The sequence below is a fragment of the Siphateles boraxobius genome, unplaced genomic scaffold (genome assembly GCF_051911475.1).
Source record: "Siphateles boraxobius isolate OS27281-9 unplaced genomic scaffold, OSU_SipBor_1 65, whole genome shotgun sequence".
Taxonomy (NCBI): Eukaryota; Metazoa; Chordata; class Actinopteri; order Cypriniformes; family Leuciscidae; genus Siphateles; species Siphateles boraxobius.
Window position 1 is genome coordinate 20,627,405 of NW_027509192.1, and position 16,125 is coordinate 20,643,529.

At 48.3% G+C, this 16,125-nt stretch overlaps 1 protein-coding gene across 2 annotated transcripts in view; it reads right to left on the minus strand.

The window, feature by feature from the left end:
- Nucleotides 1-15,023, minus strand: part of LOC143721194 (anoctamin-9) — a 44,566-nt gene extending 29,543 nt beyond the window's left edge. The window contains exons 1-2 of one of the 2 annotated variants that reach the window (XM_077211445.1): nucleotides 14,755-15,023; nucleotides 1,352-1,426 (exon numbers count right to left, since the gene is read on the minus strand). In XM_077211445.1, the coding sequence (XP_077067560.1) occupies nucleotides 1,352-1,426; nucleotides 14,755-14,811 (132 nt within the window). In that variant the 5' untranslated portion in view covers nucleotides 14,812-15,023. The remainder of the gene's footprint in view (nucleotides 1-1,351; nucleotides 1,427-14,754) is intronic. The other variant, XM_077211446.1, reaches the window with a different exon arrangement.
- Nucleotides 15,024-16,125: the final 1,102 nt, after the last annotated feature.

Here is a 16,125-nt window from a genome sequence, read left to right on the forward strand (position 1 = left end):
CCCGGAGAGCCAGATCTGTGGTGCGGCGCAGCTCAGCCACCGCCTCAGGGGACATCCCTGCCCCCTGGTCGAGATCCCCCAGCAGGTCGGCCTGGTACGCCTGTAATACTGCCATGGTGTGCAGTGCAGCACCGGCCTGACCTGCTGCCGTGTATGCTCTGCCATTCAAACGAGCCGTTGTTTTTAGCGGTTTGGATGGCAGGGTTGGAGCTTTCAATGTCGCTGCCCGCCCAGACACGAGATAGTTCGCGAACGTCTCGTCAATGGGCGGCATTGACACGTACCCATGCTCTCCGATCCCCTCGACATCAGCGAAACTGGCCCGCTGATGTCGGTGAATACGGGCAGAGTATGGGCTCTTCCATGCCCTCTCGATCTCCGTGTGAAGATCAGGAAGGAATGGAAGGCTCACCTGAGCTGGTGGTGTATGGCCGGGGAGAAACCGATCGTCGAGCCTACCGCGAGCGATCTCTCCTCTAGCGCGCTGCCAAGGCAGCTGCAGCCTATTGACAGCGCGCTCCATCACATCCACCAGCTCTGCATACACGGGGCAGGGTGGCTGAGGAGGTTCAGGATCTACCTGATCATACACCTCCTCAGCCATCTCCTGCGCGTCCTGAAGAGCATCAACTGCAGGTACAGTCGGTGAGTAATCTTCCCCATCGACCTGCAGTTCGCCCTCGTCAGCCGTCGAATCATCTGAGAGGTTAACAACCCTCTCGAGGCGATCGACGAGCTCCATCTGGGAGCCCCATGATTTAAGTCGCCGCTCGGCCTCGGCACGAGCGGGACCCGCGCCGTGGGGTCCAGACGCTGAACCCCCTTCACTCGAGAAGAGGGCCAGACGAGAGCGGAGCGTTTTAAGAGAAAAACGCTCGCAGTTAGCACAGAGGGCTCCCTCGAGAACCTCCCGTGCGTGCTCTTCACCCAAGCAAAAAACGCACAGCTCGTGTGTGTCGGCCGGTGTCAGAAACCTCGGACACGGGTCGGCACACTTACGAAAACAATCTGCCTTAGCTGTGCGTTTCATCCTTCTCTTACCTTCGTATACTTTGAATAGCGTTTCAAACAAACAGTCCCTGAAGACGATGAGATGATTTGTCATGTTTGCAAAGCGCCCCTTTATACTTCCAGGTCGCACGTTAATCATTCACGCTGATGATTCACGGGCTGTCGCCGGTCAATATGATTGACGTGATTTGATAGTGATTTCAGACACCTGTCACGCCTGAGGCGTTCCCCATAGCGTCGTTGACGTATTGTTGAGTTCCCTTCGAAAGGGAAAGAAGCATTTCCACTAGTGGTCTCACTTTGAAACCGATTATGAGCTGTGATGTGCTATAGGCCTTACCACTGGTGGCATAGATGGGATCTTATTGCCATTCTCATTTACAACTCCGATGGTTTCTAAAAGGTCAATGCTCCCCTACAACAACAACACAATATAAACAGTTTAGAATAATAACCCCATTTACAAGAAGGGAAAAAGGTGGAAATGTACTTTCAGTATGTTTTTAACACAGTAACTATGAGTGTAATATATATATATATATATATATATATATATATATATATATATATATATATATATTGTACAATAAGAAAAATAATGAGATATGAAAGATAAGAGGTCTTTCAACCTGGCAATAGCATAGATCAATATCATTCCCCTCCATGTACTTTCCAATCAGTGCTGTCCCTATGTTCTTACTCTATTGCAAAATAGTATAATAATGACTAAGATGCAGCTGCATGCACATTATACTGTAAACTGAAATACAACTGAAAGCAATTCGGAAAGTTATTTTCTACCACCAAGTTCTACTGTCATACTACTGACTAATCTTATAGTTTATAGTTAGTTCCCTGTCGAGAGGTCTCTCGTATTGCGTAAGTTAGCTTACACTATGGGAAAACTCCTTTTCTCGAGAATATTGAATCAAATTTTTAAAAACGCAGTGCAGCTGCACAGCAGACATACAGCTTAGCACCTTAGCTCGCTCATTGGCTGTGCCGCGGTAACTGCACGAACCTATGGCGAGTTGGCTAGGATGCACGAACCAATCAGGAAACTTCGCGCCTGCGTGCATCAGAGCCCGTCAGAATCGGCGTGGCTTATAGCAATATAAGCCCCCAATTTGCCATAGAATTCAGATTTAATCTTCTTCAGCCATTTTCACTTCGCTGACCTCCGGATGAGATGCCTCGCCACCATCGAAAAGCCTTTAGTAGAACAAGCACCTGCTAAGCAGTTCTGAGGACACCGGCTTCCTGGTTTTCAACTGGACGCCGCCTTCAGCCCACTGTTCTCCTGTGCCATCCGGCACGCTATATCCTTTACAAGCAAATAGTGTGTTCGTCGTTGCGACTCACCTTTCTAAAAGAGCAATTTCTAGGCATTGTTACAAATGCCTCAGGTCTCCTGCGCCTCATGCAGAGGCACTCTCTTCGGCCGAGATCGTCACATCCTCTGCGCTTCCTGTCTGGGCTGTGACCTCGCAGAACCTGTACTCGCTAAGGGCGGCTGCCCGAAGTGTGATGATATGGCGCTCTCCACCCTGCGGTCACGTCTGGCTACCTCCCCTCAACCTTTTCCTCTAATCGAGCCGCGCAAGAAAAAGCGCAGCGCACAGAGGATGCCAAAGCGGATGAACACGAGCGAGCATACGCCGGCCCAGTCCCCAATTGCCTCGCACTCTCTCAGAGAAACACCCCTACCGGTTCTATTTACTCAGGCATTCCAGCGCCCCTCTCAGCAAGCGGCCGGTCTCGTCTCTTTTGGTGGATCAGACGAGGAAGATGAGAAGGATGACAGCGTTTCTCTCGCTGCATTCGAATGCGAGGAATGGGCGGGCTCCGTGACTGACCCCGCACCCTCCACACAAGCCAGCGCGAACGACGTGAGAACCAGTTTTGACACAGATCTTCTCCGCGTGCTAACTAAGGCCATTAAAGAGGATCCCACGCGCAGCAGGATGGACGAATGGTTCCTGCAGGGGCACCGACAGACCCCTCAGCAGAGACCAGACCCCTTCTTTCCAGTGCACGGCGAGCTAACAAAGTAGTGGAAAGCACAGCATTCAGCTCGTCTAAAAGGATTCCTTCTCCTCAACGCTCTCGACCGTCGACCCCGCTGGGGAAAAAGGGTACGAAGCGATTCCTCCCCTCAAAGAGGCGGTGGCCGCACACCTCTGCCCGCCCACCGCTATGGGATAGAAAGCTAAGGCGATCCACCCATCGAAGGCTTGCCGCACCACTTCAGCTCTCGCTGGCCGAGCCTATTCACACCATGGCAGTCCTCCAGGTTTTTCAGGCCAAACTTCTTCACTCGATGGACAAGTCTGTACCTGAACCGGAAGCTTTCAGAGACCTGTGCAGCACCACAGACCTGGCTCTGCGATCTACCAAATCAACCGCCCAGGCGATTGGTAGGTGCATGGTGAACTTGATGGTGCTTGAACTTCCTCTTTGGTTGAACTTAACAGAGATGAAGGATGCAGATAGGGCAGCTTTTCTCGACTCCCCTATCTCCACCACCGCTCTGTTCGACCCAACAGTCAAAGGTTTCGCGGAACGTTACACAGTGTCTCAGAAAGCATCGCACTTCCACCCTAAATGATCCAGCTCTGCTTAGGGCCACCACAAGAGGGTGCCGCCTCCTCATCTAGCAAAGCCAGCACAGCCGGTCTCCCAGCCCCACCCAGCGGCTGAAGCCCGTCACCGCTATCTCGCTATCTCGCTCAACGAAGCGACAGCAGTTCCCAGAGCGATGGGGACCCCGACCTAAAATTGTGTTGGACCCGGAGCCTCAAAGCCTTCCTAGCCACGGTGACAGGAAGAAAAAGAGTGTTTGAGTCCCACAGAGCCCGGACCAAACTCCAAAAAGCTTATCACACATCTCCCAGTCCCTTCTTTAGTTCAGGTGCCTGGGAACTTCAATATTGCAGTAAACAAGTCTGTTTTAAAACATGCACACCTGCAAACAAATGCCATTTTTACAGCGACCAAAATAAAGCACGAAAAGAGGTATTTTCTGACTGTAATAAATGTAGACTGTGTGCCCACTATAAAGTATGCACCCGTGCACATAAGCACTGTCCCCACAGTATCAGTTTTCCCTCTGGCTCATGCTGGAGATGTAATAAATTTAGATCGTGTGCCCACTATGAAGTATGCAGTTGGGTCTACTGTATATGCGTCCTGGTTAAAACCCCGTGTACCAGCTCACGATCTGGCCACTTACACATTAAAGTAAACCACGACTGTATCAGAGCCCTGGATCCTTGGAAAGCATCCGACTGGTATCAGTCCGGCGTGAGTATTGGCGTGATTTCGAGGAGGAAAGTGAGCTTGACAGATGCTTCCAACAGAGGTTGCAGTCGCTTTATCACTAAAATCTTTCCTCACATACATAAAATGTCACCACGTCTTGGTCCGGTTGGACAACATGTCAGTGGTTTCCTATATAAATAGCCAAGGCTGTCTCAGGTCGAGCAACTTGCACACCATGGCCAAACATCTCTTGCTATGGGCTCAGCTCAACCTGCGCTCACTAAGAGCGGCGCACGTGCCAGGCATTCTGAACCAGTGCGGATATGCTATTCAGAGACAATGTCCTCCCAGGGACATGGATGATATGGAGCATCTTTGGTGAGGCAGAGGTCGACCTTTTCGCCTCAGAAGACAACGCTCGTTACCAAACATTTTTCTCCAAAGACAGGGACGCACTGGCACAGAACTGGCCGCACCGCCCGCTGAACGCATTCCCGCCGGTCACGACGCTACCTCAGGTCATCGAACAGATCAGGGAGAGAAAGTGTGCAGTGCTCTTGATAGCCCCGCTCTGGAAGAACCAGTCATGGTTCTCTGAGTTGACTCAGCTGCTGGAATCAGCCCCATGGCCGATACTGCTGAGGAGAGACCTCCTCACGCAGGCGAATGTGACAATCTGGCATCCCCGTCCCGACCTGTGGGCCCTCCATGTATGGCCCCTGAATGGGTATCCGGGAACCTTCCGGATAAGGTGCTAAAGGCCCCTTTCGAGCCATTTCAGTCTGCTGGCTTGAAGCCGCTTTCACTCAAAACTGCCGTCTTACTACCTCTGGCATCAGTCTAGTGAGTGGGTGATTTGCAAGCACTCTCAGTGAGCGCTTACTGCCTTGAATTCGGGCCCAACGACTCCAGAGTCATCCTGAAGCCAAGGCACGGATATGTTCCTAAAGTGCTCTCGACTCCATTCAGAGCGCAGGTTATTTCGCTGTCAGCTCTTCCTTCGTCAGAGGACGAAAGAGACGCAAATCTACTCTGCCCTGTAAAGGCTCTCAGAGTCTGTTTGGAGCGTTCTGCCACTTCAGGCAGTCAGAACAGCTCTTGGTGTGCTTCGGATGCCGCACCAGAGGTTGTGCGGTCAAAAAGCAGAGACTGTCAAACTGGATAGTTGATGCTGTCTCGCTGGCTTATGAGTCTAAGGGCCTCCGTTGTCCCATAGGCATCAAAGCTCATTCCAGGAAAGGCATGGCCTCGTCATGGACATGGTCGAGTGGAATACCCATAGAAGATATTTGTTCGTCGCAGGCTGGGCCTCACCATCCACATTTATGAGATTTTATAATATGGAAGTGCCCGCTTTGCAAGCAAGGGTTCTTTCTGTATGAATAAAAGTGTTAAAGAGCTTATTGCAGGTAAAAAAAATCTAAATTAATATATAACTGTGGCGGGGGAGGCGTGGTTCAGCGAGGTCTGCGACGAGAGAGAGAGTGGCGAGACGAGCGGCGGTAAGTGGGTCAAGTGCAAAATGACTAACACCTGTGTCTCGTTGCAGTAATTGGCGTGGGGAGACCGTATAAAGTCAGACGGAAACCAGCATTCGAGGAGAGAGGGCTGAGGACTCGTGGGGATCGTGGAGATCGTGGAGGAAAGAGGACTGTACTGACGTTGCCGAGTACTTTGATTTGTGAAAGAGATTTATGTTGACGAGCGCATGTGGCGCGAGTGTAATTTGTGTTCAGCGAATAAAATAACCACGAGCCTCAGCCAGCCGACCCCGGTCTCCTTCCTTCTCGCACATACATAGAAGGGAAATACTACACTGGTGCCGAAACCCGGGAAGGAAGGAGAACGCCGCCGCCAAGATGCAAACTCCGTCAGGAACATCGGGAACGCCATTTGCGGACATCATTACATCGCTCGCGGGTCTGCATCAGGAGAACCACCAAGCCCTGCTGGACTTGCGGGCGGATCAGGAAGGTCGGTTCCAAGCCATGATGCAAGCCCAGCAGGCGGACCGCGAGCTGTTCCGGAGCTTGCTGGACCGGGAGGTTCGGACGGAAGGGGCTTTCCCCAGCTCCACTCCAGGCGCTCACATGGCACTCATGAAGATGGGTGCCTCTGACGATCCCGAAGCCTTCCTGGATTTATTTGAAAGAACGGCTGAGGCATGTGAGTGGCCATCGACCAGCTGGCCGGTACGGCTGATACCACTGCTGTCGGGGGAAGCCCAGAAGGCTGCTCAACAACTGCCCGTCCAGAACCTCCTGGTATACGCCGATCTAAAACGAGCCATTCTCCAGAGGGTCGGCCTTAACCCCGAACAACACCGTCAACGTTTCCGTTCACTCGAACTGGCAGAAGTAGGCCGACCCTTTGTCTTGGCGCAGCAGCTCCGGGACTCGTGCCGCAAATGGCTGTTGGCCGGAGGAGGCGGCGCCGAGGCCATCATCGACAAGGTGGTACTGGAGCAGTTCATCTCACGTTTACCGAAGAGGACTGCCCAGTGGGTCCAGTGCCACCGGCCGGCGTCGCTGGATCTGGCCATCCAGCTGGCGGAGGATCAACTGGCGGCGTGCTCCGGGGTCGGCGAACCCTTGCCATCTATTTCTCTCTCTCTCTCTTCCCCTGTCTCTCTCTCTCCCCATTCCCCTAAGCCCGTTCCTGTTCCCAGGACCCGTTTCACCGGACCGCCGAGGGCACCTCCACGTTGGAAGGCTGGAGCAGAGGGTCCAGCCGGGATGCGTGGATCCGTCAGGGGAGGGGGGCTGGGACATCCTGAAGGGCTCGACACGGTTCCTGCGCTCTCCCCACGCCAATTCCTTGACCCGCTTCCTGCCACTAGGGCGGCGGGGAGGCCTGGGCCGGCCTGTTGGCGTTGCGGGGATCCGGGCCATTTCGTGGACCGCTGCCCGGTCATGGAGGTTGGGACATTGGTCCGGATCCCGGACGTCCCACAGGCCGCCCCCGATCAAGCCGGGTTATACCAGATACCTGTGAGTATTAAGGGGGGTACCTATCAGGCCTTGGTGGATTCAGGTTGTAACCAGACCTCCATCCATCAACGCCTGATACAATCCGGGGCATTGGATACGGGCCGCATGGTTAAGGTGAGGTGTGTGCACGGGGATATAGTGGAATACCCCTTAAAGGCCATCACTATTAATTTCAGGGGACAAAATCATTGTGTGGAGGTGGCAGTTAGCCCGCGCCTCCGGCATCCGTTAATTTTGGGAACGAATTGGCCAGCTTTTGAACTATTATTGGGTTGTTTGACAACGGATGTCTCTGGGAAAAAGAAAAGGCGGGGAAGGGGGGCGAGCGCTCAGGTTGGAGAGGCTGTTCCTGGACCCAGCGGAACTGGTTCAGGGGAACCGAGCGGCTTGGCGAGGCTAAACCTCTCCACCCGCGATGACTTTCCCCTGGATCAGTCCCAAGATGAGACGCTCAAACATGCGTTTGAACAGGTCCGTTCCATCGATGGGCAGATCCTCCAACCTGACCGCCCGCTCTCCTATCCTTATTTTGCCATTATTAAAGATAGGTTGTATCGGGTGACCCAAGACACTCAGACAAAGGAAGATACAACCCAATTGTTAATACCACGGGGCCGTCGGGAAATGCTTTTCCAGACGGCACATTGTAATCCGATGGCGGGGCATCTAGGGATGACAGCTACGTTAAATCGTTTAATGACCCGATTCTTCTGGCCGGGCATTCACGAGAACGTACGCAGGTGGTGCGCGTCGTGTCGTGAATGTCAGTTGGTAAACCCACCGGCCGCCCCAAAAGCGCCGTTGCGCCCTCTACCTCTCGTGCAGGTCCCCTTCGAGAGAATTGGTATGGACCTCATCGGGCCATTAGAACGATCGGCACGGGGACATCGCTTTGCGTTAGTTATAGTAGACTACGCAACGCGATATCCTGAAGCAGTGGCGCTACGCACTATATCAGCGAAAAGTGTGGCAGACGCCCTGTTTCGTTTAATCTCCCGCGTGGGAATCCCGAAAGAGATTCTCACGGATCAAGGCACCGCGTTTATGTCACGCACGTTAAGCGAATTATATGAGTTATTGGGCATTAAATCGGTGCGTACCAGCGTCTATCACCCACAAACGGACGGACTGGTCGAACGATTTAATCGCACATTGAAAACAATGATTCGTAAATTCGTACAGGAAGACGCGAAAAATTGGGACAGATGGCTAGAACCCCTCTTATTCGCCGTGCGAGAGGTCCCGCAAGCCTCCACGGGGTTTTCCCCCTTTGAGCTTCTTTTTGGACGTCAGCCCCGTGGGGTGTTAGACGTCCTAAAAGAGACTTGGGAGGACGGACACTCAGATAGCAAAAATGAAATTCAGTATGTCATGGACCTGAGAGCAAAACTCCATACACTGGGGCGGCTCTCTATGGAGAATTTGCTTCAGGCTCAGGACAGACAAAGCCGGCTGTATAACAGGGGAACTAAGCTTCGAGAATTTACACCGGGAGATAAAGTGCTCATTTTACTACCAACCTCCAGCTCCAAATTGTTAGCGAAGTGGCAAGGACCCTTTGAGGTCACACAGCGGATAGGGGATCTCAATTATGAGGTAGTACGAACAGACAGGGGTGGTTCACGGCAAATCTACCATCTCAACCTCCTAAAAAAATGGAGTGAGGAGGAGTCAGTGTTGCTTGCGACGGCAGTGAGTGGAGAGGAGGATCTCGGGCCAGAGGCGATCATCAAAGGGAATTCTCTCGCCCTGGCCCCGGGGGGGGATCACCTCTCGCCCTCGCAGCTCACTGACATCACAAGGTTGCAAAGAGAGTTTGCCGATGTGTTTTCACCCCTGCCTGGTCGTACTAATCTGATCCAGCACCATATTGAGACAGAGCCGGGCGTGGTAGTTCGCGGCCGGCCATACAGATTGCCTGAACACAAAAAAAAAGTTGTTCAGACGGAATTAGAGGCAATGCTGGAGATGGGAGTAATTGAGGAGTCCCACAGTGACTGGGCAAGCCCGATAGTTTTAGTTCCTAAAACGGACGGCTCGGTACGGTTTTGTGTGGACTATCGCAGGGTGAATGCAGTGTCGAAATTCGACGCTTATCCAATGCCGCGGATTGACGAGCTGCTTGATCGGTTAGGTACGGCTCGCTTTTATTCGACGCTGGACTTAACGAAAGGATATTGGCAGATCCCCTTGTCTCCCATGTCCAAAGAAAAAACAGCCTTCACCACGCCGTTTGGATTACACCAATTTGTAACACTTCCTTTCGGGTTGTTCGGGGCTCCCGCCACGTTTCAGCGTCTCATGGACAGAATTCTGCGACCCCATGCTCCATATGCCGCTGCATACTTGGATGATATTATCATCTACAGTAATGACTGGCAGCGGCATGTGGAGCATTTAAGGGCCGTCCTCGGGGCGCTGAGACGGGCGGGGCTAACGGCCAACCCGAAGAAGTGTGCAGTTGGGCGGGTGGAGGTAAGATATCTGGGCTTCCACTTGGGTCATGGTCAGGTGCGTCCCCAAATTGACAAGACAGCAGCAATTGCAACCTGTCCTAGACCTAAGACCAAAAAGGAGGTGAGGCAGTTCCTGGGGCTGGCGGGATATTACAGAAGGTTTATTCCGGACTATTCGGACCTCACCAGCCCGCTGACTGACCTCACTAAAAAGGAGGTACCAGATGCGGTCCAGTGGACGGAGCAGTGCCAACAGGCTTTTACCCAGGTTAAGGCTGCTCTGTGTGGTGGCCCGCTCCTGCACTCTCCTAATTTCTCTCTTCCTTTTCTGTTGCAGACCGACGCGTCGGACAGGGGGCTGGGCGCTGTCCTGTCCCAGGAGGTGGAGGGGGAGGACCGCCCGGTGCTGTACATTAGTCGTAAGCTCTCGAAGAGAGAGACTAAGTACAGCACCATAGAGAAGGAGTGTTTGGCCATCAGATGGGCGGTCCTCACCCTGCGCTATTACCTCCTGGGGCGGGAGTTCACCCTCTGTTCGGACCACGCGCCCCTGCAGTGGCTCCACCGCATGAAGGACACCAACGCGCGGATCACCCGTTGGTATCTCGCTTTACAGCCTTTTAAGTTCAAGGTGATCCACAGGCCGGGGGTGCAGATGGCTGTGGCTGACTTCCTCTCTAGGAATGGGGGGGGGGCTGCAGGCCGGATGGCTCCCCGGCCTGAGTCGGGCGGTGGGGGTATGTGGCGGGGGAGGCGTGGTTCAGCGAGGTCTGCGACGAGAGAGAGAGTGGCGAGACGAGCGGCGGTAAGTGGGTCAAGTGCAAAATGACTAACACCTGTGTCTCGTTGCAGTAATTGGCGTGGGGAGACCGTATAAAGTCAGACGGAAACCAGCATTCGAGGAGAGAGGGCTGAGGACTCGTGGGGATCGTGGAGATCGTGGAGGAAAGAGGACTGTACTGACGTTGCCGAGTACTTTGATTTGTGAAAGAGATTTATGTTGACGAGCGCATGTGGCGCGAGTGTAATTTGTGTTCAGCGAATAAAATAACCACGAGCCTCAGCCAGCCGACCCCGGTCTCCTTCCTTCTCGCACATACATAGAAGGGAAATACTACAATAACCTTGTATGAAAATACCATATGAAAAGTTAATGCAGGATTTAAAATGTTTTAAAACGACATAAGGGCGCCAATTTAGTAGATAAAGTGAGCGTTTCTTTGACTGCTCGTAAAAAAACTTTTTTTTCAACATCGCGACATTTTACGTTACAAAAGGGAGCCTCAGCTCAGTGCAGAGTAGGTTGGTATTCAGTAAGAGCGGTTGTGAGTTTTCCTGTAGTTTTTGTATTTTAATTTATCATCGTCATGGTCAATTATTGTGTTTGTGGAGGTTGCAAAAACTCCGGTTTGTCAGGAGTTCGAGTCCACAGGTTTCCTAACAAAAAAAGGACGGTGCTATCTTTCGTGCCTGGGTGCGGTTTGTGCAAGTGAAGAGGATTTCTCTTCCGCACCGGCTTTGAAAAATGCTGTCGTGTGTAGCGTTCACTTCAGATTGGAGGATTATCATCCCGGCAATATGATGGAGTAGGCTCTGTACATCAAGTCTGGGGGTGACATTTTCCACTAAGGCCCAGTATGCATCCACCTCCCTGCAGCACTGACTTTCCTCAGCTGTGAACATTGCCTCGCATTTCCCACACAAGCACCTCTGGAACAAAAACGTGTATCAGGAATAAAAATATCTCTCTGTCTCTCGATGAGAAACCGCTAAGTTATTTCATGTAACGTTAGTCTGGACGGATATTAATGAGCATGACATAAGCCTGATCAAAGCTTATTAGTTTCTGTTTACTGGTTCCAATACTCCTAGATGACCAATAATAGCTTTGCTATTAACTGATATACGATGGTAATAATCGGTACAATATTGTGAGTCAAGTCAATTCAATATTGTTAGCGAACGTGTATATATAAGCTAACACTGGTCTCTCACCAAGACACCTGCCCTGTTCTCCACTGGTTCTCACACTACAACTCAATTAGTCTCCTCTGACCGTTGTTCTTTCTAACATTAATTCTGGCCTGTCCCTGCTCTCTTGGCAGCATAGCAGGCTCATAATTATATGGCCTTGGTCCGTCATACGGGTAAGTATGAACAATATCTCAGCGTCCTAAATGTCATTGCGAACCATTGTTTTCCTGTTGTTTGAATCGACCACTCTCCCGCCCATTATCTCACGCCCGTCATGGCCATTTTCAGATGTGGAAGTAAAATTTTCTCCCAAAAACGACTCCAGAAGCCAATGTAGCGTATTTATATTATAAGTATGTATATATTTTAAAGAAAATCCAGTTCCTACATTATTTTTCTATACATTGACTCATTGGTTCCTCTAACCTGCAATATGCCCTTTAAGCATATTTTCACAATTAAAAGGCCCGACGTCTGTCTGGTCCTGGATAAACATGAACTGCGGTTCTATATACCATATAAGAAGGAGAATGTCCCCTTATAAGGCCCATTCTTATTATTTTCCTATATATGGCTCATTACTGATCCGGCGACTCTTAACTTTACTTTTCTATGAGCCTTGTGCGCCTGGCCCTAGGCTATAGAATGGGGTGAACTTTTTAAGCACGCACAGCGTTTTGAAAGGGGTTTTCTCATAGCGTAAGCTACCTTACGCAATATGAGAGACCTCTCGAAAGGGAACGTCTCGGTAACGTAACCTTGGTTCCCTGAGAGTAGGGAATGACTATTGCTTAACTCGCCGTTGCTACTGTGCTTTGATCAGGGGACGGCTTCAGTTGATTTAACCTGAATTCTATGGCGAAATGGGGGTTATATTGCTATAAGCCACGCCCATTCTGGTGGGCTCTGACGCGTGTGGGCGCAAAGCGTCCTGATTGGTTCACACATCCTAGCCGACTCACCAAAGGTTCGTGCAGTTGCCGCAGCACAGCCTAAGCGAGCTAAGGCGCTCAGCTGTACATGTATGTCTGCTGTGCAGCTGCACTGCGTTTTAAAAAATTTGCTTCAATATTCTCGAGAAAATGAGTTTTCCCATAGCGGAAGCTAACTTATGCAATACTCGTTTCCTAGTCTCAGGGAATCGAGGTTACGTTAGTAACCAAGATGTTTATTTTGAAACAAGAAACCCTCAAAATGCCTGTGAATACCAGAAATACCATCATGGTGACTCAGTTATCAAGTCATGAGAGGTTGAATGTTGTTTCTGCATTTTTTAATTGCTCTAGTTGTAGTTTAGTATCTGATTCTACACTAGATAACTATCAATGTTTGTTTTCAAACAATAGCTCAGTTTAAACGTCCCACACCAACAGAAGCAGAGGTATGCAACCATAGCAAATGTTTTGATTGATAAGGGAACGTATTGTGTTGCTTATGGCATGACCCCAAAAACAGGTTGTATCACATATACTGTATCTATTGATACTGCTACTCCATGACAGCTGCAGTAGACAACTTAACTTGCAGTTTCACACAGACAATCAAACCATTAAATCTTAGAACAGGGGCGTTCAACCTTTTCATGGCTTAGCGGAAGTCTTTTCTCTTAGTTTGGTTTCATATTTCTGAATTACTTCCCTTACATTCACAACACACTATATAATAAGACCTCAATCGGGGTGAAATGTGCTCTGGCATTTTCTCTGCTGGTGTTCCTCTAAACACCTGTTAACCTCTGGGGTCCTTCGGCCCAAATGGACCCGACACAATTAAAAAAAATTTTTTTTTTAAATCATAGCTTCATCGGAATGGTCTGAAATTTGGTGACTTTTTTGGTACTTGGTATATGATCACCCAAAAAAATTGGGGACAGGATTTGAATAATATAAGTGGTTGTAAAAAAAATGTCACACTTAGGACCTTCGGGTCCAAATGGACCCGCATAGGAAATGAATGGCAAATTGGCAAAATTTGTGAAAATACCGAGTTTTTTTGTGCGTACAATCTACAAATCAGCCACGATCCAGAAAAAAAGCACACAACAGTGAAGGGGTGAATCTATAAAACATCAAGAGTGCAAAACAGACACATCCACACACACACACACACACACACACACACACACACACACACACACACACACACACACACACACACACACAAACACACTTTTATACATAAACAAAATAATAAATTCAGATTACATATGTGTTTTGCATTTTTAAAATGCTCAGTTTGTCCACCAGATGGCATCCATCTCATTTCAAAAATTGCTTTCATGAGGTCTAGGCTTGACTCTAAAATGAAATACAGCTTTAAAAAATAAAATAAAATAATAATTTTCTATTATATTCAATCGGGGGAAAACTGGGGGGGAATGGGTCATATTTATTGCATTAATATTAATTATAAATCATAAAATTCTCAAAACACCAAAAAAGAAAAGAAAAAAAAAACAAGTAAAAAAAAAATGATGATTTTCTTTTAATAAATATGAATCCCACCCTTCCGGCCCATTTGGACCCGAAGGTCCTGAGTGTGACTCTGAAATGAAGGACCCCAGAGGGAAGACATCAGCTTGTATTGAACCTCAGTGTATTGTATGTGCTTGTAACTTCTGCCATGGCTCATAGTGATTTGTGTGTAAAAACATTTCTGTAATCATTTCGATCTTTTGACAGAGCAAAAAAAAAAATCTTTAAGACATTCTATTGAATCAATGGTATCAAGGTCAAGGAACCACTGTCAATGTTAGAACAATATAAAAGTAATTTGGCAGGCACATTAAATATGCACATTTAATATGTTACTATAAGCTGTTTAGTTTTAGGTCAGAGATTCTTCCTGATTCTTAATTTCTGGTTTATTCTGCACGTAGCCTACATCTTTGAATCAGACACAAATCTGCATGTGATTCATGAATTCTGTTGGCTCTCAATTAACAATTGAAGCACTAAGAAACTGTAAGATGGCCTACTAAGTTAACTCTAAGAGTGGCAAAAAAATAACCAAACAGTGCAGTTAACATCGCTGTTGGGTAAGGCAGTTAAAGTTCATCTCACCTGCCTCCGTCCTAGTTTCCGCTTCATCATCATGAGAGATCCAGGGCTCCAGTCCATGACAGCTGTGCTGGTTTTACATGGGATCACAGACCTTTGTCAGTCAGTTAAAGGGAACCTTTAATATTCGCCATTACAAACCAAAGAGTAAGCACAAAAGACTCATCAGAAACTAGTTTACACTTCCGTGCTGCTACAAGGAACTTGACATTGTTGGCTTGACTTGAGAGACAGCCGCTGTGGAATGTCGCCGGATTACTCTAGGTCGTGATGTCACTAAACGTGCGCTCACGTCTGATAACAAAACTCGTCATAGCAGCACAATAACCCAAACAACTGCGTCACAGGAGCGTACTAACGCAAACATACTTCTAAAATCGAATATAGTTCCCGTTTATCATTTATATTAAAACGACAACATTCAAAGTATAATAATAATAATATAGTTTATTAGCAATAATGTATTTTGGGAGCTTTATTATAATTAGCATTATTTTATAAAAGGTGGACTGCAAAAGTGTATGTAGACTGTATGTTAGCGCTTGCGAGTATCTTTTGGCTATTACCCGACTGTATGTTAATAAATCAAACCCATAATGTGTGTAACCGACATTAACCAACGTTGCATTTTGAAGTTGCACTTCTGCCACTAGGTGGAGGCACGTGATCTATTACTGTATAAAATGGAAGTTTGTGCGGCCACTACTGCAGGAGTCAGAACTGAACTGCATTCTGCATGTATGTGTTAAAATTTAAAGACCACTGAAACATGTTTAATATAGTTATATTGAGTTAGATGTTATTTTGTGTTATATTATATTCAAATAAAAAATATTGTCATATAGAGCATTTTTGAAGAAAATTACAATTGGTCAAAATAACAAAAAATATGTTTTGCCAAAATTTATATAATTTTTTTTTATATAAGGTCATCCTTTACAAAGATGGAATTGCTAAATATTATGCTTTCTTACATCCAAATACCATTTACATTTTATTTGCAGTGTATATAGTGGTGGTCTGATCTTTTGGTACCATCATTTTATATTTTGTTGCAATCAACTTCACAAAAATGTCTTAAAACTCACACGCTACAGTTTGACTTTAAATTCAAGCTATCTATATGTGGGTTCAAATTATAAAAATCAGAATCTCCTCTATAATCTTATAAACCATGATTAAACACTTTTGTCCTATATTATTACTTTGGTCCCACCCATAAGGAGGACCATAGCCCTCAGAAAGGAGGCTCCCGCCCCATGCGTCTGCCACCTTCACTTATGGCAGTGGAATTATGAAACCCAGATTGTAGAATTGAAGGTTTGGGAAATAGGCAGCTATGTTTCTGTCCTACTGCCACACCCAGACAGAACT